Genomic DNA, 27699 nt, shown 5'->3' on the forward strand with positions numbered 1-27699 from the left:
GCTTTTAATCTTAGGCGAGAAAATAAAGCTGCCTCATATTTAAATGTACAACAGTATTTATCTAAAAACTTGTATAAGTAGCGGACACAATAAACTATAATAATCACGATATGGTCGAGATTGTCCAGTTTGATGATAATAATGATAATAATTTATGTTGATGCTGCGTGCCTCTTTGACCCACGAGTAGTCAAGAAGGAAAGTGAAAAAATAGACACATACAACCCCCTTAAATACGAGATAGCTCGACTGTGGAAAAGGAAGAAGGTGAAGATAGTGCGAATTATTGTTGGATACCTGAGGGATATGCGAACTCAGTGTAGACCCAATCAACCTCATTGGTTTTGCCACTCTCGTCCAACTTTCGATAAGCACACCATAAAGCAGCACCTCCCCTTCTATCTTATCCAAATGATACTTGAAGAAATTGATGAGAGCTTGGCCACTTAGGGCAGTGCTGGATTCATCTCCAAATTTTTTAGACGAGTCCATCAACAAATTTTGTTATTTGACATAATTGAAAAGACATAAGTAAAAAACATCAAAACGATATGTCCATTATAAGGCCAAAAATTTTCCTTAAAGATTCATTCTTACCGCTTCTCGTATGTTCGACATAAGCTTTTGTAAATCATCCTATGCCAAACTGCGTCATTAGTCAAAATTATAAATAGTTTTCAAAGTAGTAAGTATAATACACAAATATGGGAAAAAAAATGCAATCGACTTTTCTTTCCACTTCGTACAGAATACATGATATCTATGACATCACTAAGCTAGAGATTATTTCATCGTATATTCAACAAGTTCCTTGTTAATCCAATTGTAAGTCAAGCAGGAGATCAACCTTTCCATTAGTAAGTCATGATGAGATTGATGTAAATACTTAGTAGAGAGCAAAGTGCAAGAAAAGAAACTGCTTTAAGAATATATCTTAAAGGCGTGAAGAGAAAAAAAGAAAAAGGATCAATATAGAATATGATTGATCTTGTCATATGACATACACTCAAACATGCAGGCTATTTTAACCATTTCTTTTGATTTAGGCGTGGCCGTGTGGTTAATAGTTTGCCTCACAATCTCATGGTTCCACATGCAGTGCTACTAGGTGACATTTTGTGCAAGTGTCTTTTGCTGTAAGCCCCGGTCTGACCTAAGCCTTCTGAGTGAATTCGAAAGGCTCAAAATGAAAGAAACTCGTCGTATGTGAGTGTATGTGCGCGCACGCGTGTATACACATATATATATATTTATTTATTTATTTATGTATATATTTATTTATTTATTTATGTATATATATATATTTATTTATTTATTCATGTATATATCAATATTATCTTGGTGGAAAAACTTCGATAATGCAAAAACTGGGATATTATACCCGGTTAAGGAGTAGATATTCCATGTTAAAATGATGTATTTTGAGTTGATATAAAGAATAATAATAAATGAAGCAAAACGCATATAATCAATAAGTTCCTTTAATTACTACACATGTTTCAAAAATTATATGCACTCTACTCCAAAGAAGTAAGAGATGCTGGAATATACATATAATTTTATCATCAGGGAATCATATTACACATGCAAGACTTGTGCTGAATGCTAAGGTTACGTACGAGGAATAACACTATATAGCTATATAATGCTAAGGTTACGTACGAGGAATAACACTATATAGCTATATAGTGTTATTCCTCGTACGTAACCTTAGCATTCAGCACAAGTCTTGCATGTGTAATATGGTTTCCTGATGATAAAATTATATGTATATTCCAGCATCTCTTACTTCTTTGGAGTAGAGTGCATCTAAATTTTGAAACATGTGTAGTAATTAAAGGAACTTATTGATTATATGCGTGTTTTGCTTCATTTATTATTATTCTTTATATGTGTGTGTGTGTGTACAGATATGCGCATATATATATATATAGCTGGCAGAATCGTTAGCACGCCGGGCGAAATGCTTAGCGGTATTTCGTCTGCCGTTACGTTCTCAGTTCAAATTCCGCTGAGGTCGACTTTACCTTTCATCCTTTCGGGGTCGATTAAATAAGTACCAGTTACGCACTGGGGTCGATGTAATCGACTTAATACCTTTGTCTGTCCTTGTTTGCCCCTCTATGTTTAGCCCCTTGTGGGCAATAAAGAAATAAGAAACGTTAGCACACCGGACGAAATGCTTAGCGGTATTTCGTCTATCTTTATGTTCTGAGTTCAAATTCTGCCGAAATCCGAGGTCAACTTTGCCTTTCATCCTTTCGAGGTCGATAAATTAAGTACCAGCTGCGTACTGGGATCGATCTAATCAACTGACCCCCTCTTCAAAAATTTCGGGCCTTTTGCCTAGGGTAGAAAAAAATATTTTAAGGCGGTGAGCTGGTAGAAACGTTAGCACGCCAGGCAAAATGCTTAGTAGTATTTCGTCTGTCTACGTTCTGAGTTCAAATTCCGCCGAGGTCGACTTTGCCTTTCATCTTTTCGGAGTCGATAAATTAAGTACCAGTTGCGTACTAGGGTCGATCTAATCGACTGGCCCCCTCCCCAGAAACTTCGGGCTTTGTGCCTAGAGTAGAAAAGAGTGTGTACCGCCCGGGGTGGCCCTTCCGTTTGCCTCCCCCTGACCCCACAAAAGAACACATTTTGCACTTTGCCCAAAAGTGCTCCCCCCTTTAAAAGTGCCGCTCCTTTAAAAGTACCCCACGCCTAGCTACGCAAGTGGATCCATGGACAAAAAAAGAACGGCTGAGAACCGCTGAACTAGTATATCCATCGAATAGACAGAGGACAAAGATGTGGATATACTACTACATTCATGAAACATCCCCAACTGCAAATCTCGTCTCTATAGTTTACACTCTCCGTTTAATTGACCTTGTGTTTAGTCAAAAAGAAATCAGTATTGCAGTCTTAAGATATATTCAGCCTGTGGCTATATAGTTGGCGAAAAACTACTGCGGCTCATATATTAAGTCTTAACTTTTATTGCCTTTTCTAATGAGTTGAGAAATGGCTTTCCGTTGACAAATTTTCCATTCCGTTTCAATCTCTTAGACTTCGTTAATGTTCCGTAAAGATCATTTAGGATTTTCTTCTTTTCTTTTCTCTTCTTTTCTTTTCTCTTCTTTGTCTTCTTTCTAATCTTTCCCTTCCACTCACGATTAATATGCTTTCTTCTTCTTCTTCTTTTTCTTCTTCTTCCTCTTCTTCTTCTTCTGTAGTGCTGTTTGGTACTCCTTCAACTGCTTCTGAGAGAACCGCCATACTCTCTCTCTCTCTCTCTCTCTCTCTCTCTCTCTCTCTCTCTCTCTCTCTCTCTCTCTCTCTCTCTCTCTCTCTCTCTTTCTCTCTCTCTCTCTCTATCTATCTATCTATCTCTCTATCTCTCTATCTATCTATCTATTTATCTCTATCTATCTATCTATCTATCTATCTATCTAGCCATCTATCTATCTATCTATCTATCTACCAATCTTATCCATCTTTCTATGTCATGCATTGCTTATCTCCCAATCTATTTATCTATCGCCCTTCCTAACAATCTCTCCTTCCCTTTCTCTCTCTCTCTTCTTTCTGTTAACCAATTTACCCTACGTTTTATTCACATATATATATATATATATATATATATATATATATATATATATATATATATATATATATTATATTATATTCCTCTCTTTTTATCTTCCCATCAGTTAGTCTATCAACCAACCTTATCGATCCATCTGTGAACAAGTTGTATAAATAGTTTCCAGACCATTTCCAAACAGATAAATGCCAGGCAGTGACTATATTCAACGATCTGTACAAATCTTTGACAGTTTGACTTTTGAGTTCCATGTTACTAAATTTCGTCGTGCTTTGTCTACCACTCATTCATTTCTTAGTTGCCTTAACAACACTGAGAAGGTGCACGTGGCCGAGTTGTTAAAGTGTTGCGCACACGATCGCAAGGCCGTGGTTTCGATTTCCAGACCAGACTGTGCATTGTGTTCTTGAACAAAACGCCACATTTCACGTTGTTTCTGTCCAATCTGTTGCAAACGTGTAACCTTGCGACGGACTGACGTCCTGTTTAAGGACAAGTTGTGATCTCGGTCACTCATACGCCTTGGAAACCGAGTAAGTGGCCCTATGAGTCGAGAACTCAAGGCATGTTCAAAGTTGCATTATTATTTCCGCCTTAGCGAATGCGGTAGTATTGTTTTCAGTCGTGTTTGTTTGTCCGTGGACAGGATACCTCAAGAATCGCTGGATGGATTCGGATGAAACTTTCAGGGAAGTTTGGTCTCGTGACGAGTAGGAACTGATTAGTTTTTGGGATCGATCTGGTACCGGACAACGATTCTGGATTATTTTTCCTTTTTTTTTTTTTACTTAAATTTTAAGAGAGCTCGGTTTTATTTTTAGCATTCTCGTTTGTGAGAACAGTCAAGTTTATTTCAGATATTCTCATTTTAAAAATCATCTCTGGTTAATCGTCGAGAGGACGTTGGTTTTGCTTTGGCGGAGGTTTGCGCTCCTCGGGTGCTCTTGTTTTGTTTTTGTTTTGTTTTTGTTTTTGTCTTTTCTTCTTTTGCTCTCTTGCTTTCGGGGCGGCCACAATGAAATTGCGTTTTACAATTCAGAATTTGATAAAGAGCAACCGATATATAAAAAATATAATTTCAAATACTTTCTTAAGTCTTACAGAAAACAATTATTTCTCTCTAAAATTTGCTGTCATTTAGATTGCTTCCGTCCATCTTTATTCAAAGTTTTCCACTACAAAATCAATTTTACTTCAGATAAACACCCACACACACATATTTGTGTGTGTGTGTGTGGGTGTTTGTTTTTGCTTGTTTTTTTCCTGGTAGTTTTTCTTATATATTTTTTGCAATGTCTATATGCTATAGCTTATACTACAACTAATACAACAGCTCATTTACTCTGAATTCACAGATGTAAACTCAGAGTATACAACATTATGTTAAACCTTAATGTAAATGCTTTTCGTAATGCATACACAGCACACTGCAATGTGTTGACATACGTGTTTGTGTCGGGCTCAACAAATTAAGTACCAGCTGCGTACTGGGGCCGATCTAATCGATTGCCCCCCCCCCTCCCCAAAACTTTCGGGCCTTGTGCCTAGAGTAGAAAAGTATATATATGTTTGTGTGTGTGAGTGTGTGTGTGTGTGTGTGTGTGTGTGTGTGTGTGTGTGTGTGTGTGTGTGTGTAAGTATGTATGTATGTATCTATGTATGCATGTATGTATGTATGTATGTATGTACGTATGTTATAAGTCAGTTTCATTTCTGTATTTCTTGTCCATAGAGAAAGAGCCGGACTCTAACATAGATTCAAGGCTCCTTCATTGGAATTTTTATCAACATCATCTAGGTATTTGTGCATATGTGTGTGTGTGCAGTATTTGGTGTTAGTGTATGCGCAGATTTGTATGTTTGTTTTATGGATGCGTTTTTATGTATATATTTTCATGTCTAGGCGTATGCATATGTATTTATGCGCAGATTTATATGTTTGTTTTGTGGATGCGTTTTTATGTATAGATTTTCATGTCTAGGCGTATGCATATGTATTTATGTGCTAAATTTTTGGAAAGTTTTACATACCTTTACAGTTCCATTGATGGCTTGAATCTGTAGTCTTCTAATCAGCCTTTTTCTTTCAGCTTTTGAGAATCCTAATTTTTCCAGGTTTTTGTTGAGGCAGTTCGTTACATATCCCAATGCCCCAACAATCACGGGTATGAATTTGAACTTGTAGTCTGGGTGGAGTATCTGCAAATTTCTCAGAAGCTCGGCGTAGTTGTTCTCTTTTTCTCTAATCTTTAGTGTGATTATGTATGTATGTATGTATGTATGTATGTATGTATGTGTGTATGTATGTATGTATGTATGTGTGTGTGTGCATGCGTGTGTATGTGTGTGTTGTATCTTTGTAGTGCAACAAATCTCATATGGCATTTCTTATTTTTATATTTACAGACTTATTAGCGATCTTGATCTCTATGTGCTCCGCTTTACAAATTTTGGCAAAGAATTTCCAAAGTCACAGAATATGAGTCCAGACTCCTTCATCCAGCTAGCTTTGCAATTGACCTATTATAAGTAAGTACCTTGTGAACTTTTGTGTGTATATATATATATATATATATATATATATATATATATATATATATATATATATATATATATATATATATATATATATATATATATATATATATATATGTATATATGTATGCTATATTTTCTTTGTTTCTCTCTGTCATTCTCTCCCTCCCTCTCTCTTTCTCTCTTTGTCTATCAAGCTCTCTGACTCTCACTCATGTACTCTCTCTCTCTCTCTCTCTCTCTCTCTCTCTCTCTCTCTCTCTCTCTCTCTCTCTCTTTCTCTCTCTTCCATTTGTTATTCTCTTTCATTTTCCATCCGCCATTCTCATTCATTTTCTCCCGCTTTCGATATATGTGCGTCTGTGCACGTTTCTAACTACGTGTACATGTGTGTGTGTGTGTGTGTGTGTGTGTGTGTGTGTGTGTGTGTGTGTATTTGCATGTGTGTATTTTTCTGTAAAGTTATATGTTTTCCCTATCGCAGCGTCACACAAAACGACTTTGAAAATTCAGTATTGACCAAAGATGGAGTGGTTGTAATCTGTTAAAATCTGACGTTTTGACATTTAAGGTGACCTTTTGTCTTTGAATTTGATTGTCGTCGAAACCAGTTATGTCTACACTGAACCAATGAGAAAGTCTCTACATTGTCGTATATGTTATTGCCCGTGTAATACTGATCTGTGTGATAAAGCTAGTTGTCCTGGACAAGACATTAAACTGCATCTGATGGTAAGGCTCCAGCTTGGGAGCTCAGGAGTTTTTATGAGTATGGCGTTATCCATCAGTCACTACTATTTTCATTTCTGCCCTGGCCCTGGGTGAGATAGTTAAAAATAGTCTAGTGGCTAAAGCTTACAAGATTTTGGAGAAGCACTGGCTCTTACACACGTATTACACCGACGAGCCATTGTGTGTCTTGATGTCACACGAACCAGTCCGCCAGCCTAAGTCTTAAATATAACCTGGCCTTCGAGAGTAAGCTCAACAGCGCAGGAGACAAGCAGAGTAGGTTCTAAATCAGGGGTTCTCAACCATTTTTATCTGTGTATCCCTTTGGTTACTATTTTATTCTGGTGGGCATCCATAACCATTCAGTGTTTAAAAATTAGTTTTACAGAAACTTCTTTCAAAATTCTTATTTTGTTTTTCAAACATTAACTTGTGTAGGTTGAACTATATAAAATGTTAGAGAAAAAATTACCTTTTTTTTCTTTCCTTTTTTATTTTTATTTTTTGCAATACATACCAATACATACACCTAAAGCAAAAATTTTTCAGGGGCCCTCAAAATACTAAGTTAGCTCAAAATACTATTGTAGACTCCCCAATTTACAATTTTTTGCGTGGATCCCAAGAAACTGATATAGGCGCTCAGGAGCCATATTGACCCCAGTTGAGTATCAATGTTCAAAATAAACCAGTTGAAGGCAACGGGAAATCACTGTTGGACCGTTTCCAAGAAAAAATCATAAATCTTTTGATTTTGGCATGAAGATCCATGATTGTTAATGTGTATAGGCATAGCACATAAAGAGAGAGAAACAACAGAGTTGGCCATAGATGATCATAGATTTTCACAAAAAAGTTTGTCTTTCATCCTTTCGGAGTCAATAAAATAAGTACCAGTTGAACCCTGGGTCGATGTAATCGACTTAATCTCTCCAGCGAAACTGTTGGCCTTTAAAAACCAATATTTGTGACTATTACGTTTATACTGTATTCAATATAACTTGAATAAGTATACGATATGAAATGCATCTAGAAATGAAATAACAACAACGGATATAGTTCTGCGTGGTTTATATCTATATAAACCATCCATTTCATCGATACCAGCCTAAACAAGCATACAGTCTCATTGGTTGACTGATATATATATCCATGTCTAGAATCTATAGTTAACTTTGAACAGTTAATTCCCAACAATTCCCTTGGCAATCCGATAGCAGCTGAATGTGATTTCTGCTTTATTTGGAAAGCGAATCGAATAACGAAACATTGCTGATTTCTACTTGTTATTGTAGTTATCAAAATAACTGTATTAACACTAACAATAACAACATGAACTTCTTCTTCTTCTTCTTCTTCTTCTTCTTCTTCTTCTTCTTCTTCTTCTTCTTCTTCTTCTTCTTGTCTTCTTCCTCTTCTCGTCCATATTTCTTCTTTTTCTTATTTTCCTTTTCCCTTTTTATCCTTGTTTTCGCTCTTGTATCTTCTTCTTCCGCTGCTGCTGCTGCTGCTGCTGCTGTGCTACTGCTGCTTCTGCTTCCATTTCTTTTTCTTCTGTTTCTTCTTTGTTTTATTATTGTCGTTGTTGTTATCATTCATCTTCGTTTTCGTCTTCCTCTTCATCATCATCTTCTTCGTCTCCGTCTTCTTTTTCCCTTTCCCTCTCCATCTCCTTCCGTATTTGCTTTGTTTTGTTTTCTCTGCTTAATTTTGTTTGCTTTGTGGACAATCCCTCCTCACTAGATATAGGAAGTGACAACGAATGCAAGACAAATACAAGATGGCGTCTTCTCAAATACAAACGTGGCAGAAGTCAAGTTCTTCACAGTCGTTCAGCTAAGCATTAACGAACATGCAAACAGCTTAGTTCCAGTTCTAAGCTCTCGGTAGCAAAAAAAAAAGAGGAAAATAAATATAATAAAACGAAAACAAATAATAAAACGGGGAAAGAGGGAAAGACATTTGGGAAGAAAAGACAGTGAAGCAAAGAAACAAAAATGATTTGGAAGAAAAATGTTTATATGTGTATGTATACGTGTGTGAATGTTTATTTGCATGTAAGTACGTATGCATGAATGTGTGTGTGTGTGTGTGTGTTTATTTATGCAAGTGTGCGGAGAGAAGAAAAGAAAAAAGGACTAAAAGAAGGAAAGGAAAAAATAAATGAAAGAAAAAAAGCCAAGAGAGAGAGAAAGAGAGACACATACAAAAAAATATGATGAAAACCAAAGTAAAAAAAAAATTCATATGTCGAATATGACAAGAAAGACTTACATTTAATATTTTACTTTTGTTCAGCAACGGAAAACAAAATCTTATCAAATGGGGGAAAAGAAAGAAAAATTTCTGTTTATTTTATTTTATCTATTCATTTAGTATTTTTATCATTGCCGAGAGAGTGTGAGGTAGAGAAATGGAGAGAAAGAGAAACCTATAGAAGAGAGAAAAGCAAAAAGCAAATAGAAAGATTTTTTTTTTAAATGTCAAAGCACAATCAGTTCTATCGAATGAGATTGAAACTCAAAAATACCATAAAAGAATGCTTTTCCAACGCCTTACTTTGCTACATGCTCCATATATATATATATATATATATATATATATATATATATATATATATATATATATATATATATATATATATATATATATATATATATATATATATATATATATATATATATATATATATATATATATGCATGAGTGTGTGTGTGTGTGTGTGTCTAAACCATGCCAGCATGCAAAACGGACGTTAAACGATGATGATGATAATATATGTATGTGTACATATGTATAGACATATAGATAGTCTTTTACTTGATTCAGTAATTTGACTGCGGCCATGCTGGAGTACCGCCTTAAAGGGTTTTAATCGAAGAAATCGACCCCCCACCTCCAGGACTTATATTTTGTAAGCCTAGTATTCATTCTATCGGTCTCTTGTGCCGAACCGCTATGTTACTGGGACGTAAACACACTAACATCGGTTGTCAAACGACGGTGGGGTGGAGAGACAAACACAGACACAAAGATACACACGCACACATGAATGTATAGATAGATAGATAGATAGATAGATAGATAGATAGATAGATAGATAGATAGATAGATAGATAGATAGATAGATTGATCGATTGATAGGTAAACTGATAGATTGATAGGTAAATTGAAAGACAGACAAACATAGAGAGATAGATATCTTTTTATTATAGCCACACAGGGCTAAATACAGAAAATGGACAAATTACAAAGTAGAGCTTTTGGGGGGGGGGATAATTTGGATCAAAAGGGATCACGGGAAGAAAAGAAAAAAAAAAAAAAAAAAAAAACGTGGGAGGGGGCGATCAATAGGGATCGTGTATCACAGTCGATGTAAAAAACGGGGAACAGATTAGGTTTATCCGTGGAGAGAAAAGCCTACGGAAAAGACCACGGTCACCTCAGGCTTTTTTTTTTAAAGGTACATGAAAGTAAGTACCTTCTCTCTTTTTGTCTCTTTTTGTTACAAGTCTATGCTTAAAATGGTGTCGTCTTTCATTCTTACCATTCTTGCCACATTTACCCATTTTTTATTAAAACTTTCATTCGACAACACTTTCCTCTCTATCCTCATCCTCCTTTTCAAGTGGTACTTGAAAAAGTTGACGAGGGACTGACCAGAGAGGAAAGTGTTTGTTTGTAGACCTTTCAAACGCGTCCACCACACGCATTCTTTTGCCATAGCTATCAGTGTTACAAAAACCGTTTTTCCTTCCCGTTTAAAGGAAGGTGGCGGAACAATATTCACGATAGACTCGGCTGATAAGTGGGCTCGTCCCACACGCGACAACAGCCGTTCGACGAAGATCCACAGCTCTGAAATATCTGGACACTGCACGAGTGCGTGCAGAACGGTTTCGTCGCTCTGACCGCATCTCGGGCAGGTCGGTCCGGTGGTTTTCGAACCGTGTCTGTAGATCTTCTCTCGAACTGGTAGTGCGTCTCGATAGCATTGCCAAGCCAGGGATCTCTGGAAATTATCCATTGGCCCCGGCCCGAACGTCGTCTTGAAAAGGCGGGTTAAGAATTTCTCGTCGACACCCAGGTTTGCCCCGAGAGTGTCGTCAGACCTCCCCTCCACTAGTCCTCTATAGAACGCATTGGTCGTTTGGAAGTTGCACAAGTTTGATCCCGGACGGCAGAGCTGTTGTAGAGCTTGGCGACACTCGCGGTGCCATTCGCCCAGTTTCGGTCTCTTCCTGATCCATGTTTGCAGTTCGGTGAGTGAGACGAGCTGCGGGAAGGCGTGCCTCACAAACGGCGCCCACACCTGTTCACCGTCGTCAATGAAGTTCCAGAGATGCCGCAGTCTCAGCGCATGTCTGCGCATCATTAACCACGGCATCCCCAGTCCTCCACGTAACGGTTGTTGACAGCAAATGGATCGCCTCACCATCGGAACGCCACCCTTCCACAGAAAGCGGAAAAGTATGCGTTCTAGTTTCGTGATGGTGGCATCGGGACAAGGCACGACGGTCAGGCGGTAATCGATGACTGATGCGATATACACATTAGCCACCTCCGCCCGGCCTTTTAGAGATAACTTTCTCTCAGCCCATGTTTGGCTGAGTTTGATCACTCTACTGGTGATCTCGTCCCAGTTCTTATCCATTTGGAGGTCCGGACTGAACCAGACCCCGAGCAGTTTAACCGGTCCGTCCGTCCAGCGTCCCACTACGGAGTCACTGTTGGACGGTATGGGCTTGCTTCTCCAAGTGCCGAGTAACAAACCCACTGACTTTTCCGGGTTAATTTTTGCTCCTGTCACCGTTTCGTATTCTTTAAGTGTCTCGCCTAGCATCTCGACGTGCTTTTCGCTCGACACTATGACGGTGACATCGTCCGCATATGCAGACACGCTCGTCCCGCAACCCAGCTCTCGTGGGATACCCCTCAGTGTCGCCAGCTTCCGCAGTAGTGGTTCGATCGTCAATACATACAGAAGCGCCGACAAGGGACATCCCTGACGGACCGAACGCGTGATGTCGAACGGTTTTGACAGGTGACCGTTTACCCGTATTACCGATCGGATGCCGCTATACAAGGCAGCGATCCAACCGCGGAAGACGGGACCAAAGCCAACTGCCCTGAGGACGGCCGCTAGGTATCGATGGTCGACCCTATCGAAGGCTTTAGATTGATCTAAATTAATCAGCGCCCCACCCATGCCAGGATCCTTAACTACCCTGTCCATGATGTAGCGCATGAGGTGGAGGTTGTCATGGATACTTCTGCCCGGCACGGCGCATGTTTGCGCCCTGTCGACCAGTTTATCGATGACAAGCGCCAACCTCTCGGCTATTACTTTGGCCAAAATTTTCAAGTCTGCGTTGAGCAGAGTGATGGGCCTGAAATTATCTATAAAATTCCCCTTGTTTGGGTCTTTCTTCAGCAATGTCACTGCACCTCGGCTCACGAAACCGGGAATTCTCCCGTTTTGTTGCCAGTTGCAGTAGACTGATGCCAAGAGGTCGCCAAACAAGTCTGGCATTTGACAATACAGCTCGTAGGGTAGACCATCCAATCCAGGTGACTTATCCCTCGCGCAGCCCGCCATAGCATCCCTTACTTCAGCAGCTGTGATGGGACCCTCACAACACTCTGCCTCTCCCGCCGAGAGCCGCGGCAGGCCGGTCAGGTAGGCAGTGAAGTCCATCCTGCGTTCCGACTCACCGCTCGCACCGAACAGTCGAGCAAAGTGCTGTTGAAAGGCCCCACACATCCTTTCGGGTTCGAGCAGACTACATCCCTGTTCATCGATTAGAGACCGAATGGTGGCTCTGTTACCGCGTTGCGCCTCCGCCACCCGGGCTTCTCGCGCAGCTTCGATCCCTTCGTTCCTTAAGGCACGCATTTTAGCTCTGACGACGCAACCTTCGTGTTTGGCGTTGAGGTGTTGGTCGAGGGCCATCCTCGCAGTCAAAACGTTGGTTGCGCTGCCAGTTGTAAGTGCCTCTTCTAGTTTCTTAACTAAGTCTCCCTCTACTCTATTTCGATCTATCGCTAGTTCTTTACTAAACCTAATAGATTCCGATTTGATTGCCATTTTCAGGGCAAACCACCAGCGGTTGTTAACGATGGCTCCTGTTAACGCCCTCTTAATTAATTCGCTAATCCGGTTCCTGTAAACCTGCCGCGCTAAGAGCGAAGCGTTCAGTTTCCAGTAACCGGGACCCTGCCTATGTGTCTTATCTAAGTCGAGCGTACACGTCACAAACTTGTGATCTGTGTAGCTGACTATTTTAAATTGTGGACATCCTACACTATCTCTATCTGCTGTCCTACATAGAACTCTATCTAGATACGATCTCGACGATCCGACGCGGTTTGTCCAAGTCCACGTTGGCACGTTCGGATGGTCGAGTCGGAACCTGTCAGACAAATGGAAACGTCTGAGCAGGTCTTTGAGGCACTTACATCCCTTTCTACTCCTATCCACTCCCACATAGTCTATATGCGTGTCCAAGGTAGCGTTCCAGTCCCCTACTAACAGTAAAGGTCGTGACGTTCCCAGGAAAACCTCTAGACGTCTAAGGAAATCCGCCCGACCCGTTAAGGACGGTGCATACACTGCCACCAGACGGAAAGCACACCCGTTTGTGCTATCGACGTCCAAGACAACCAGCCTACCCTCCGGGTCTAGGAATATTGGCCTTACTTTTAGGTTCAGACTCTTCCGAAAAAGCACCGCGGTACCACCACCACCCATGTTTGGCAGACAGGGAGAAAAATAAATGTCGAAATGTCCACCAAACATGGACTTGAGGGCCCGCGGGTTACTGAGTCTGGTTTCACTGATAGCCATGATTTCTATGTTCTGTGACTTGATGTCATTTAGAAGGTAACCTTGCTTCCAAGCTGACGCCAAGCCACGTACATTTACACAACCTAATTTAAGCATAGTTGAAGTCGAAATTTGTGTTTCATACACGACAGTAAAAGAGACAAGAGAGAAGGTTACTTACTCGTTTCGAAAGTTTTAGCTTCCTCTTCTTTTGAAGTATCTTGGATGAGGTTTTTGAAGAGTTTCTTTGATAAATATTTTTGGAACCCCCCAACCGCATTTGGAAAGAGGGTTTTGAGTGTGTGGTGCTGCGTTTGTGTGATGTGAACTATTTTGATGTGTTTCGGTGGTGTAGTGCGTGGTGTAGTTCAGCTTATAATTATCTTCAGAAATGTTTGTTTGCGATATGATGTAGTCCATTAATTTTGTGTTTGTTGTGTCTATCGCTGATAGCATTGTGTGTGTTTTTGTGATGTTGGTGCTGGTTTGTTTGTGCAAGGGGCTTTCAGCGGTTACATATTTCCCTGCTTTGCATGCATTTAATTTTGGGGTTGTTTTTGATCTTTTTCTTTTACTTCCTGTGGCTATTTGCCATTCTGTAGAACTTTCATCGTAAGACGAAATGTCTGACGAATCAGAAGGGGGTAAAGGCAAAGCATTTGGTTCTATTTGTGTGTTTGTCGATGGTGTTGTGGTGTGTGGTGTGTGTGGTGTGTGTGTTGTTGGGGAATTGGGAGTAGTATTGGTCTTTTCTTCGTTCTCAGTGGTTGTCTTCTTGGTTGTTGTTCTTGGTGTTGGTGTTGGTCTGTCTTTAGTTGTTGTTGGTGGTGTTGTTTCTGTTTTTGACTCAGGTGGTGGTGTTGTTTGGTTGGGTTGGTTTGTTCGTTGTTGCCGTTCTTTCGTTTTCGCATATAGCTGCTTGATCAGTTGTGCATACGGTGGTGTGGGTAATAATGCTGGTGTTTTGGGTTTTTGGTTTTCCCGTGGCTGTTGTTGTTGTTGTTGCTGTTGTTTCGCGGCAGAATTGCAGTCCTTTTGGAAGTGAGCTTCACTGCCACATATGTAACAGCGTGGTCGTCTGCCTTCCACCACTACATACAGCCTTTGCGTTGATGGTAACTTTATGTAGGTGGGTATTTTATTTAGTGACTCCTGGGTAATATGGAGAAGGATCTCCATTTTTTTACCCACCCACTGTTGCTTTTCAGAAACATTAATTTGCAATATATCAACTTCCTCCATATCGACACATACGGCTGATGTTATCCATAGTGTGTCTACCGTGGGAGGAATATTTTTTATGATAACCCTTGTTACCCTCTGATAGATAGATAGATAGATAGATAGATAGATAGATAGATAGATAGATAGATAGATACGACGGGCTTCTTTTAGTTTCCGTCTACCAAATCTACTCACAGTCGGCCCGAGACTATAGTAGGAAGGTACTACGTAGTGGGCCTGATCCCAGAACCATGTGGTTGTGAAGCAAGCTTTTTGCGACACAATCATGCATATACATATATTATATGTACGCATGTATTGTGTGTGTGTGTGTGTGTGTGTGTGTGTGTGTGTGTGTGTGTGTGTGTGTGTGTGTGTGTGTGTGTGAGTTCTAATGTATTTGCCAGGCTGATGGCAGGGCTGCTATTTGGTTGCTTGACCTGCTAAAAATAGTATCACAACGCTGTCAACTTACGACAAAAAATACACATTTGATAATCGTGGTCTTAGATACACGACGTAGACGAAATGGCCACACTCGGAACGCCTTTGATGATAGGTACGTCCATTGGAAACTAACCTGGAAAATCCCTATTTTTAAATCTTACAACGAGAGATATTCAGCAACAGTACTCTGAAGTAAAGATTGTTTAACCTGAAGTTAAACAACGTAATCTAATACTGCTTACTGCTACAACCACTACTCCTCCTACTACTACTACTACGACGACGACGACGACGACGACGATGACTACTACTACCACCACTACTACTGCTGCTACTGCTGCTGCTACTACTACCACTACTACTTTGCTGCTGTTGCTGTTGTGTTTGTCTTTTGTTTTTATGTCAGTTACAGAATATCAATGTTTTAAAGCTAACAGAAACGCCAAACTAAATGTTAAATAAAAAATAATAATAATAATAAGCGTACCTTTTTTTTTGCCGAATTACAAGAATTTATTCTTTGTAGACAGCAAATTGAAAGAATCTTTAGAACAGCGAATGGAAAGCCTTGTGGTAATATTTACTCGAGTTTCTTGAGTTTGAGAGTTCAAATCATACTGCGATTAACTATTCCTGTTAATTATGATTTTATGTAACATATTCTTCTCTCAGGTTCCCATACCTATTGCAGCGGTCCTTCAGTCTTTCCAAGCCCTGTAAAAGAACTCGGAAGATTGAACCTCTAGCCAGGCCTTTCGCGACACGCTTAAAACCAGGAACTTATCAGCACCCCATCGTATATCAGTGGGAATTGGATAATTTTAATTTTTCTAAATTTAGAATCAAATACTCCAATAACCAAGAGTTTACAACATCATTTTCAGTTTTGGCATTCAGATCACATTTTACATTGCTTGTTACTGGAGATGTTAATTAATGTACCAACTGTTCACTTCACGTAAATCAAGATGGGGGGGGGGGGGGGTCTTTTCAAGTTTGAAGGGTTTTACGGAGACTCCTTGCACTACCAAGTAATACTTGTTTTCTGGACGCGCTCAATTTTCATTTTTACGCCATTCTTCTTCGACCACTTTTTAATTTCTTAGTTTATTTCTTAAATGATAATAATAATTATTATTATCATTATTATCAAAGATGTAGTGGAGGCGCGATGGCCCAGGGGTTAGGGCAGCGGACTCGCGGTCATAGGGTCGCGGTTTCGATTCCCAGACCGGGTGTTGTGAGTGTTTTTTGAGCGAAAGCACTTAAAAGCTCCACGAGGCTCCGGCAGGGGATGGTGGCGAACCCTGCTGTACTCTTTCACCACAACTTTCTCTCACTCTCACTTCCTGTTTCTGTTGTGCCTGTAATTCAAAGGGTCAGCCTTGTCACACACTGTGTCACGCTGAATATCCCCGAGAACTACGTTAAGGGTACACGTGTCTGTGGAGTGCTCAGCCACTTGCACGTTAATTTCACGAGCAGGCTGTTTCGTTGATCGGATCAACTGGAACCCTCGACGTCGTAAGCGACGGAGTGCCAACAACATATCAAAGATGTTACGCAGTAGGCAACATTGAAATGATATTATTTGTACCGGTGACTTGTGCTGTCTATCATGTCACAATAGGGACTGCAGATAGACAGCACTTTACGTTGTATGCGTGCAGTTCCAAGTAAAGTGGATTGTAAGGTATTTCTAAAGTTTCCAGATGTTTCTTTGGGTTAGGTTGTATTAAACCTAATGCTTCAATGACAACAGGAACAATCTTTATGTTTGACTCTCGCTGCTGTTACATCTTGGCGATCTCAACATTCAAGTTTCCATATAATTATTATTATTATTATTATTATTATTATTATTATTATTATTATTATTATTATTATTCAGTAATTTTATTTTTATAACGTGCTTTCACTTCACTACCGAGCGCAGCTCTGTGTGCCTTGGGTATGTGCTGTGGTTTGCTGTGATGCTCTTATGGTTACTGTATTGAAAATGTTTTTGCGTAGGATGTGTGCAGTGCCCATATTATTATTATCATTATTATTACTGTTAAGGCGGTGAGCTGGCAGAATCGTTAGCACGTTGGACGAAATGCTTAGTGGTATTTTGCTCGTCGCTACGTCATGAGTTCAAATTCCGTAGAGGTCGACTTTGCCTTTCGTCCTTTTTGAGGTCGATAAATTTAGTACCAGTCAAGTATTGGAGTCGATGTGATCGATTGTCCCCCTCCCCACAAAAAATCCAGGCCTTGTGCACATAGTAGAAAGGATTATTATTATTATTTTATGTTTGACTTTTGCTTTGCATTTGTACAAGTTGGATCCAAGTCTCACCCAGAGACTTCAAGAGACAACAAGCTGGAAGTTCATGTAGGTGTTATGCCTAGGGTACCATATATTTGGATTTGTACATAGTGTTGTTCTAGAGAATGTTTAAGAAACCATAAGAAAATTATGTGTTTGCTTTAAAATTTGAGATCACATAGACAGTATTTTACGTAGGATATGGGCAGTTCCCATGAGCACTATCTTTTGAACTTCAGCTATTATTATTATTATTATTATTATTATTATTATTATTATTATTATTATTATTATTATTACTATTATTATAAAGATATAAAATTAATAAACAATAAAAAGTGACTAAAAAAGGGAGCCTTATCAACAACCCACCACCAGACAGAAATCTTGTAATATATTCTAACCAAAGAATTTGTTTGAAATCACCGCCATTCTTGACTGTACAGGTATAATAGTTATTATTCTATTACTTCTAAGCTTAGTTCAGTGGGTTTCACGTGACGGTGTGTGGTTGGATAAGAGAGAGAGCTTGTTCGTAGCTTGTAGTCTGTGGCTTATAGCTTGCTTGCATCGTTCTGTCTGCCAATGGCAGCAGAAGTAGACCTTGCAGAGCCTGCCAGAATGCATTAGGAAGGCAACCCACTTATAGATTTTAGCGTCGTTAATCTGTTTTTGCAAAACAAAAATGAAAAGAAAAGAGAGCAGAGCGGAACAGAAAAACAGACAGACAGACAAACGCAATTAAATCGACAAGATAAACTTAAGAGGATTTCACAATCGCCTTATTCTTTCTCTCTCTCTCTCTCTCTACCCCTCTTTTTCCTACTGTCTCTCTCTCCAACTCTTTTTCCTACTCTCTCTCCCCAACTCTTTTTCCTACTCTCTCTCCCTCTTTTTCCTACTCTCTCTCTCTTTCTCTATTTTCCACTCTCTCACTTTCTTTATTTTCCTCTCTCTCTATTTTCCTCACTCTTTCTGTCTTTCTCTCTGTCTCTCTCTCTCTATTTCTTTCTCTCTCCCTCTCTCATTCTCTCTCCTTCTCTCCATTTCTCCAAGAGTTACATATCTAAACATGTCTTCCATTTTCCTCTATCTCCGTCTTTTCTCTTCCTCCTCCCACCTCCCTTCATGTTACAGTTTGCTTCGTTTCACCGACTTTGTTTCCTACTTTGCTTGTTTCTTCTTTTCTCTAAATACATTCGATCATGTAACATTCGTGCATATTCTTCATTCTTACTTTCATTCTTTCCATCCTAACTCCTTCTTCGTTCTCCACTTCTTTTTCAACCTTGCTTGTCCTTTCGTTCCTCCTTCGTTTACATCTCTTACCAGATCTATCCTTTCCCCTTTCTCAATTTTACTCCCTACTTTTCCTCCTCCAATACGTTGCCCATAATTTTCTATATGGCTTTCTCTCTCTCATATATATATATATATATATATATATATATATATATATATATATATATATATATATATATATATATATATATATATATATGTATATATATATATATATATATATATGTATATATATATATATATATGTATATATATATATATATATATATATATATATATATATATATATATATATATATATATATATATATATATATATATATATATATATATATATATATATATATATATATATATATATATATATATATATATATATATATATATATATATATATATATATATATATATATATATAGGCGCAGGAGTGGCTGTGTGGTAAGTAGCTTGCTTACCAACCACATGGTTCTGGGTTCAGTCCCACTGTGTGGCACCTTGGGCAAGTGTCTTCTACTATAGCCGAGGGCCAACCGAAGCCTTGTGAGTGGATTTGGTAGACGGAAACTGAAAGAAGCCCGTCGTATATATATATATATATATATATATATATATATATATATATATATATGTATGTATGTATGTGTGTGTGTGTGTTTGTGTTTGTCCCCCCCCCCCCAACATCGCTTGACAACCGATGCTGGTGTGTTTACGTCCCCGTAACTTAGCGGTTCGGATGAAGAGAATGATAGAATAAGTACTAAGCTCACAAAGAATAAGTCTTGGGATGGATTTGCTCGACTAAAGGCGGTGCTCCAGCATGGCCACAGTCAAATGACTGAAACAAGTAAAAGAGTAAAGGAGTAATAAGAGTGTGTGTGTATATATATATATATATATATATATATATATATATATATATGTATGTATATATATATATATATATATATATATATATATATATATATATATATCTTTTATCTTTTACTTGCTTCAGTCATTAGACTGCGGCCATGCTGGGACCCCGCCTGGAAATTTTTTTAGTCGAATGAATCGATCCCAGTACTTTTTTAAGCCTTGTACATATTCTATCAGTCTCTTGTTCCGAACCGTTAAGTCACTGGGACGTAAACACACCAACATCGGTTGACAAGCGGTGATGAGAGCAAAAACAGACACAAACACACACAGACAGACACACACACATATATATGTACATATGCGAGAGGCTTCTTTCAGTTTCCGTCTAGCAAGTCCACTAAGCCTGAAGATTACTTGGAGACACTAGGCGTGTTTTATATATATATTTTTTTCCTTTTATTATTTTATACTTTCTTTTACATGCTCCAGTCATTTGACTGTGGCCATGCTGGAGCACCGCCTTTAGTTGAACAAATCGATCCCAGGACTTATTCTTTGTAAGCCTAGTACTTATTCTATTGGTGTCTTTTACCGAACTGCTAAGTTATGGGGACGTAAACACACCAACATCGATTATCGAGCAATGGTTGTGGGGGACAAACTCAAGGCTTTGGTCTGCCCAAGGCTATAGTAGAAGACACTTGCCCAAGGTGCTACGCAGTGGAACTGAACTCGAAGCCATGTGGTTGGGAATCAAGCTTCTTACCACACAGCCACTCCTGCGCCTATATATATATATATATATATATATATATATATATATACACACACATATATATATATATATATATATATATATATATATATATATATATATGTGTGTGTGTATATATATATATATATATATATATATATATATATATATATATATATATATATATATATATATATATATATATTTCGTATGTGTATTTCGTGTGCAAGATTCTTGATGTGGATACGTGTGTTGAAGGAAATACAATTAAACCTTGGGAGAGGCATTATGCCGGTAATAAACACACGCACTGGTTCAAATCCTTTATTAATTTATATAGTTTTTTGTTAAATTATTTCATTGCACTCTTGCAATCTCTTCAGTAACTTGTCTCTCCACTTCCATTTATTTTGAATGTATGATCTGGCGTTGTTTTGCGTTGTTAATTGTATATATATATAAAGAAAACAAAAAAATGGAGCAAGAACGTAACAGGCGACAATAAAACAGGAAAAAATAAGGATGGATCATTCGGAGCTTCCTATCCTCAGACGAGTTCCAGATCATCTTTGCAGTTTCGGTCGGTTATATATATATATATAATCTAAGTCCTATTTTGTCTTCTCTGTACTAATTTCCGTTTCTGTATGTTTTTGGCTTCTCTCTCTATATTTCTCTTAGCACTATCTCCTTTCTCCTCTTTCACACTATATCTTCCTTTTTATCCTCATCTAGCTTTCCCCCCTCCCTCTCTCTCTCTCTCTCCCTCTCTCTCTCTCTCTCTATCTATCTATCTATCTCTTTCTCCCTCACCCTGTCTCTTTCTTTCTTTCTTTCTTTCTCTTATACTTATACATCTTGTTTATTCCCATTGCACTTTACCGTGTAAAATCTCTTTGGATTCCCCTCTCCGCCGCCACCACCCTCTTCATCGTTATGGGATTGTGGCATTCCATACTTCGAGATTGTTTACAAGACAACATCAGACATATTATGTACGTTTTGTATATACATATGTGATACATGCTTACATTACAATATATCTGATTATTCGAGTGTGCGTAGATGTATGAGTACATGCGTACGTGTATACGCACACACATCCAAACACATACTCGTCTCTGTGTGTGCATGTGTGTGTGTGTATGTGTGTATGTGCAAGCATATTAATGTGACTGAGTGTGTACGTGTGAGTGTATGTGTGTGGGGGTGGGGGTGTAAGTGTATGAATGTGTATGCGCATGTGCAGGAAAATAAGTGCAACCACAAGTAAGCACATGAACGAATAGACGTGTGTGTGTGTGTGTGTGTGTGTGTGTGCACGCACGTGTGCAAACATGCTTGTGTGTGTGTGTGTGTGTGTGTGTGAGTATATGTATGTGTGTATGTCTATCCGTGTATGCGAGCATGTCTGTGTGTGAGTGTAAGTGTGTGTGCGCGTGTGTGTGTGTGCGTGTGTGTACGTGTGTGTGTATATATGTGTGTTTGTGACTTAAAAGGAATTTTATCTATGCAGAACAAGAGATAAAGTAAAAATGCCTGCAAGAGAAGTCTATGTTATAGCTTCAGTTCACAATTCGCCTCACTCGTGTTGTTATTGAAAAGGCATGAACATCACAACACTTTCAGAAATATTCCATTTTGGTGATGAAGACACCATATAGAGTTACAGAATTAATAACGTCGTGATCTGCTGGTGAGCTCTAAAAATCCTACTTTCAATCCATGTTCAGTAACTTTGACTCCTTAGTTATTTCCCTTGTCTTTTCGTACCAGAAGTATTCATTCTTTCTTCTTCTTTTAACTTCTATCTTGTACCTGTTTCAGACAATGGACTGCGACCATGCTGGGGCACAGCCTTAAGATGATCTTAGTCAAACAAATTCCCCCAGTATTAAATTTTTTTTTTATGGTTTTTACTTATATTATCGGGCTCTTTTGCCAAACCGCAGTATATATATATATATATATATATATATATATATATATATATATATATATATACTACCTGTAACCATAGCCAAGACACTTTACTTTCAACTGTAATTGTCCACTTCGCAATAAAAAGGTGGTTTTAAGTAATGTTGGTTGTTTCCTCAAGCCCTGCTTGAGAAGATTTTGAAGCCGTGACCATTCCACCTGTTTGTATATCTAGGGCTACCCTATCCAATGTACCTGTCCTTGTTATTGCCATCACTATTGTTTAGCCCTAGATGGATTAGGTAGTGGGGCTGCTCCAGGTGGCACACACTCCAGCTACGCCACTAAGATTCAGTTTATTGACTAATGGTTATTGGTTAGTATTTAGGATACACTGCATTCAAGACGCTTAACTCTTAAGCATAGAGTCCTTCCCATTATAATTTGTAAAATAGGAGAGAATCCACCATGCAGTTATGATATCCAGTTGGAGACAAGTTCTGTTTACATTTTTGTTTAAAATACTCTCTTGTAGAACAGTATATATTCTTCATTATTGACATTATTTACATTTGACGGATAGTTGTCCTCATCTTGTTTGCTGTTAACACAACGTTGACAACAAACAAGCTAAGGACAAATATACGTCAAATGTCAATAATGTACATAATGTACATAATGTACATAATTCATCATCTCTTAAATAAAGAACTGTAGTATATATTCTTATATGTTATTTTTCAGAATTCATGGCCACCTTGTTTCAACGTACGAGAGCGCTTCTACTCGAAGATTCCGCTATGGTCGTGTGGACAACATCCGTGCTGCTTCTCCTGCAGCTCTGGAATGGGTCAAATCAATGACAGGAGAAACTAACATTCCGGTAAGAAGTTCTAGTTAAATTTTATTACGAAAAGTACTTCCGATTATGTGCTCGCCACATGCACACGCACATCATATATATATATATATATATACACACACACACATACACAATTAAATTAAGCAGATGTTTAGCAATGTATCACCAAAAAGGAAAACTATAATTGTCATTAAATATGACAAGGTATTAGAACACATACAATGCTAGAAGAGCAAAAGTGCTCTGATGCTGCAGTCAACGCACACAGAGCAATTTAGCTCTTATTTCTAGCATTGCATTTCTAGCAGGTATTCTAACACCGTCTGTCACATATATCATATATGTACGATATATATATAAATATATAATTCAGGAGAAAATATTTGCGAAGATATTATTGACTCTATTATTATCTAGTGCAACAATTAAAAATGATAATAGCAGAATCAATAATACAGGCGATTGCAGGCCTCAAAAAGCATTAAATAACTGAAAGATTAAAATTAAACAAAGGACATATTAAGTATGTCTACTAGCTGGAAATAACAGTCAAAACTCTTATCTAAGTTGCCGATTTAATTAAGAGTTTGACAGTAATTTCCATCAAGTAGACATAGTTAATATGTCCTTTGATTAATATATATATATATATATATATATATATATATATATATATATATATATATATATACATATATATATATATATATATATATATATACATATATATATATATACATATATATATATATATATATATATATATATACATATATATATATATATATACATATATATATATACATATATATATATATACATATATATATATATATATATATATATATATATATATATATATATATATATATACATATATATATACATATATATATATATATATATATATATATATATATATATATATATATATATATATATATATATATATATATATATATATATATATATATATAATGAAAGGTAAAGTCGACCTCTTTCCCAATGCTCTGTCACCTCGTCTCCTTTAAATATTCTTTCTAATTTTGGCACAAAACTATCACTTTTGAGAAGAGGAGAATTCAATTACATCAGCCTCAGTACTCGATTGTTACTTATTTTATTGACCGCAAAAAGATAAATGGCAAAGTCGACCTTGACGGAATTTGAACTCAGAAAGTTAAACACGGATGAAATACGCTTAACATTTAGTTTAGCACAGTAACAATTCTGCCACCTCGATGCCAATAAACCGTTAGCATAATGTAGCAATGTTATAAGGATCTACGTATTTATTACTCTTTTACTTGTTTCAGTCATTTGACTGCGGCCATGCTGGAGCACCGCCTTTAGTCGAGCAAATCGACCCCAGGACTTATTCTTTGTAAGCCTAGTACTTATTCTATCATTCTCTTTTTGCCGAACCGCTAAGTTACGGGGACGTGAACACACCAGCATCGGTTGTCAAGCAATGTTGGGGGGACAAACACAGACACACAAACACACACGCATATATATATATATATATATATATATATATATACATACATACATACATACATATATATATATATACGACAGGCTTCTGTCAGTTTCCGTCTACCAAATCCACTCACAAGGCTTTGGTCGGCCCGAGGCTATAGTAGAAGACACTTGCCTAAGGTGCCACGCAGTGGAACTGAACCCGGAACCATGTGGTTGGTAAGCAAGATACTTACTACACAGCCACTCCTTCATCAAAATAATAATTTAAAATTTTGGCAGAGGGCCACAATTTCGGAGGAGGGGTTATTTGACTCCAGTGCTCAACTGGTACTTATTTTATCAACTCCGAAAGAATGAGAGACAAAGTCGACCTCGGCAGAATTTGAACTCAGAACATAAAGACGGACGAAATACAGATAAGCATTTTGTCCGGTATGCTAACGATTCTACCAGCTCGCCGCCTTTTTATGCATGAAAATAACAAGAAACTGTATTAAATCATGCAATTTCTTCGAGTCTTAATATTATTAAATAACCATTGTTTATTCATTAATTTTGTTTGTTTAACTAGGACGAAGACAAAATGCGTCTTTTGAGGACAGCCATGAAAACACAAACCGAAATCATGACACAGGTAAGAAGTTCTAGCAGTATTTTGTTGTTTTAGAGAAATTAACGTTTTACTTTTCAGCTTTTAACAGTCAGGTATGTCTATCTTCGTTTCCTCTGCTTCATTCATCACTGATCCATGATAACACGGTACGCTCATTTGATTCTACGCTTATTACAAGGTGATCTGTGATAACACGGGTCGGCGATCAGTCAAAGATTTTGCTTGGCCCGCACTAGCGCGTCCCAGCGACCATCTGCAATGCTCAATACAACGAAACATGTTCTATCATTTCTTTATCACTGATTCATTTAACACAGTGCTCTCTTTTTTAAATCAAACACCCGTGATAAACGAGGATAGATGTATAAGGCAGTCAACTAGTTCACAGTAAAATAACAAATCATTAGAACCATATTGCTCTGATCCAGTCGTTACGATTCATCTCAAAGCCGTTATGATTCATCGTAACAGTAAAAGAGTATAATGCCTTGCCCAGATAATCAGCGGCAAATTCACTATAAATGAGAACACCAATCTTTACAATTGCCTGTTTACACCCTCTTTCTTTTTATTCTCTCTCCCCTCTCCTTCTCTCTCCCTCTCTCTTTCTCCCTCCCTCTCCCTCTATCTTTCTATCTTTCTATCTATTTATCTACCTTCTTTTTTCCGTCTTTTCCCTCTTACAGATTATATTTTCATAACAAGCGATATTCTAAGCAAAAGACATTTTACATTAAAATCATATCGCCAAATATAAGTTGCAGTTATAACCCTTGTCCTAAGTAGAATTGCAACAGCACTAAACACCAGATACGAGGATCCTGAAGAGCCGAATCCGTAAAATGCTTTTAGATCCCAACGGCAGATACTGTATTTCTGTCAACTTGTTACTAAACAGAATCAATTAACCAATTTTTCGATGTCCAAATTATGTTATAATCGCAAAAATTCCGACCAAAATCTTCGGCTCGAGATTAGCTCCCCAGATATTTTGTTGCTCTCCACTACAGAAATCTCTGCGTCTCCCTTTCTTTCCCACTTCCGTCCTCACTTGTCTCGGCAGGGAGAGGGGGCTTTAAACAGCCATGAGCCCTCTCTCTTCCAACTAAGCCATAAAAATTCCCCTTTGAGTACATCACATGAAGCTTGTATTAAAACTCTTGCAGTTTCTATTTTGTTCGGTCATTGTCTCTGATTGGTTTCTTTCCTTTCTTTGTTTCAGACTATTCTCGGTCAAGGTGTTGACTGTCATTTAATGGGATTAAGGGAAATATCCAATGAAAAAGAACTGCCCATCCCAGAAATATTTGCTGATGAATCCTATAAGCTGGCTAATCATTTCACACTATCTACCAGCCAAGTAAGGATATTTTCGTTTTACAGTGACATACTCTTTTACTCTTTTACTTGTTTCAGTCATTTGACTGCGGCCATGCTGGAGCACCGCCTTTAGTCGAGCAAATCGACCCCAGGACTTATTCTTTGGAAGCCTAGTACTTATTCTATCGGTCTCTTTTGCCGAACCGCTAAGTTACGGGGACGTAAACACACCAGCATCGGTTGTCAAGCGATGTTGGGGGGACAGACACAGACACACAAACATATACACACACATACATATACATACATATACATATATATACATATATACGACGGGCTTCTTTCAGTTTCCGTCTACCAAATCCACTCACAAGGCTTTGGTCGGCCCGAGGCTATAGTAGAAGACACTTGCCCAAGGTGCCACGCAGTGGGACTGAACCCAGAACCATGTGGTCGGTAAGCAAGATACTTACCACACAGCCACTCCTGACATATTGATTTTTTGTTTTTTTTTATTTTTGGGCGGATTTACTTACTTGTCTTCTTTTAGTGAGAGATATTGATATTTAGCAGTGGTAAAGGTAAAGTATGAGTCAAAGTTCATTTTACAGTTAAGCCCAGAACAAGAATTCTGAGAATACAAATCATCCACCGGAATAAGTGAACTTTATATGAACCAAAATCATGTGATCCTAGTCATAACTAATTTCTGAATTTTTTCCACGCTGCACAATCCCATCACACAGTCTCAGAACAAAACCCTTGCTGCGCTAGCACATCGCCGTAAATCTGAATATGATAGTACAGTTACACCTTAGTGCCTGCACCAAACGCTGACAAATCACCAGTTTCTTGAATAAGAACTTGTTGAGCTCATATTTTTCTTCCACACTGCAATCGCTATATTCAGATTGATTTT

General features: G+C 38.1%; 1 protein-coding gene across 8 annotated transcripts in view; it reads left to right on the forward strand.

Annotated features, from left to right (window-relative positions):
* Window positions 1–26928, forward strand: part of LOC106867711 (choline O-acetyltransferase) — a 643259-nt gene extending 616331 nt beyond the window's left edge. For all 8 annotated transcript variants that reach the window (XM_089352873.1, XM_089352872.1, XM_089352870.1 and 5 more), the window contains 4 exons: window positions 5999–6121; window positions 23245–23383; window positions 25419–25481; window positions 26683–26928. In XM_089352873.1, coding sequence (XP_089208999.1) covers window positions 5999–6121; window positions 23245–23383; window positions 25419–25481; window positions 26683–26913 — 556 coding nt within the window. In that variant the 3' untranslated portion in view covers window positions 26914–26928. The remainder of the gene's footprint in view (window positions 1–5998; window positions 6122–23244; window positions 23384–25418; window positions 25482–26682) is intronic.
* The last annotated feature ends 771 nt before the right edge of the window (window positions 26929–27699 follow it).

Source organism: Octopus bimaculoides, chromosome 5 (genome assembly GCF_046866305.1).
Source record: "Octopus bimaculoides isolate indiv1 chromosome 5, ASM4686630v1, whole genome shotgun sequence".
NCBI classification, from domain to species: domain Eukaryota; kingdom Metazoa; phylum Mollusca; class Cephalopoda; order Octopoda; family Octopodidae; genus Octopus; species Octopus bimaculoides.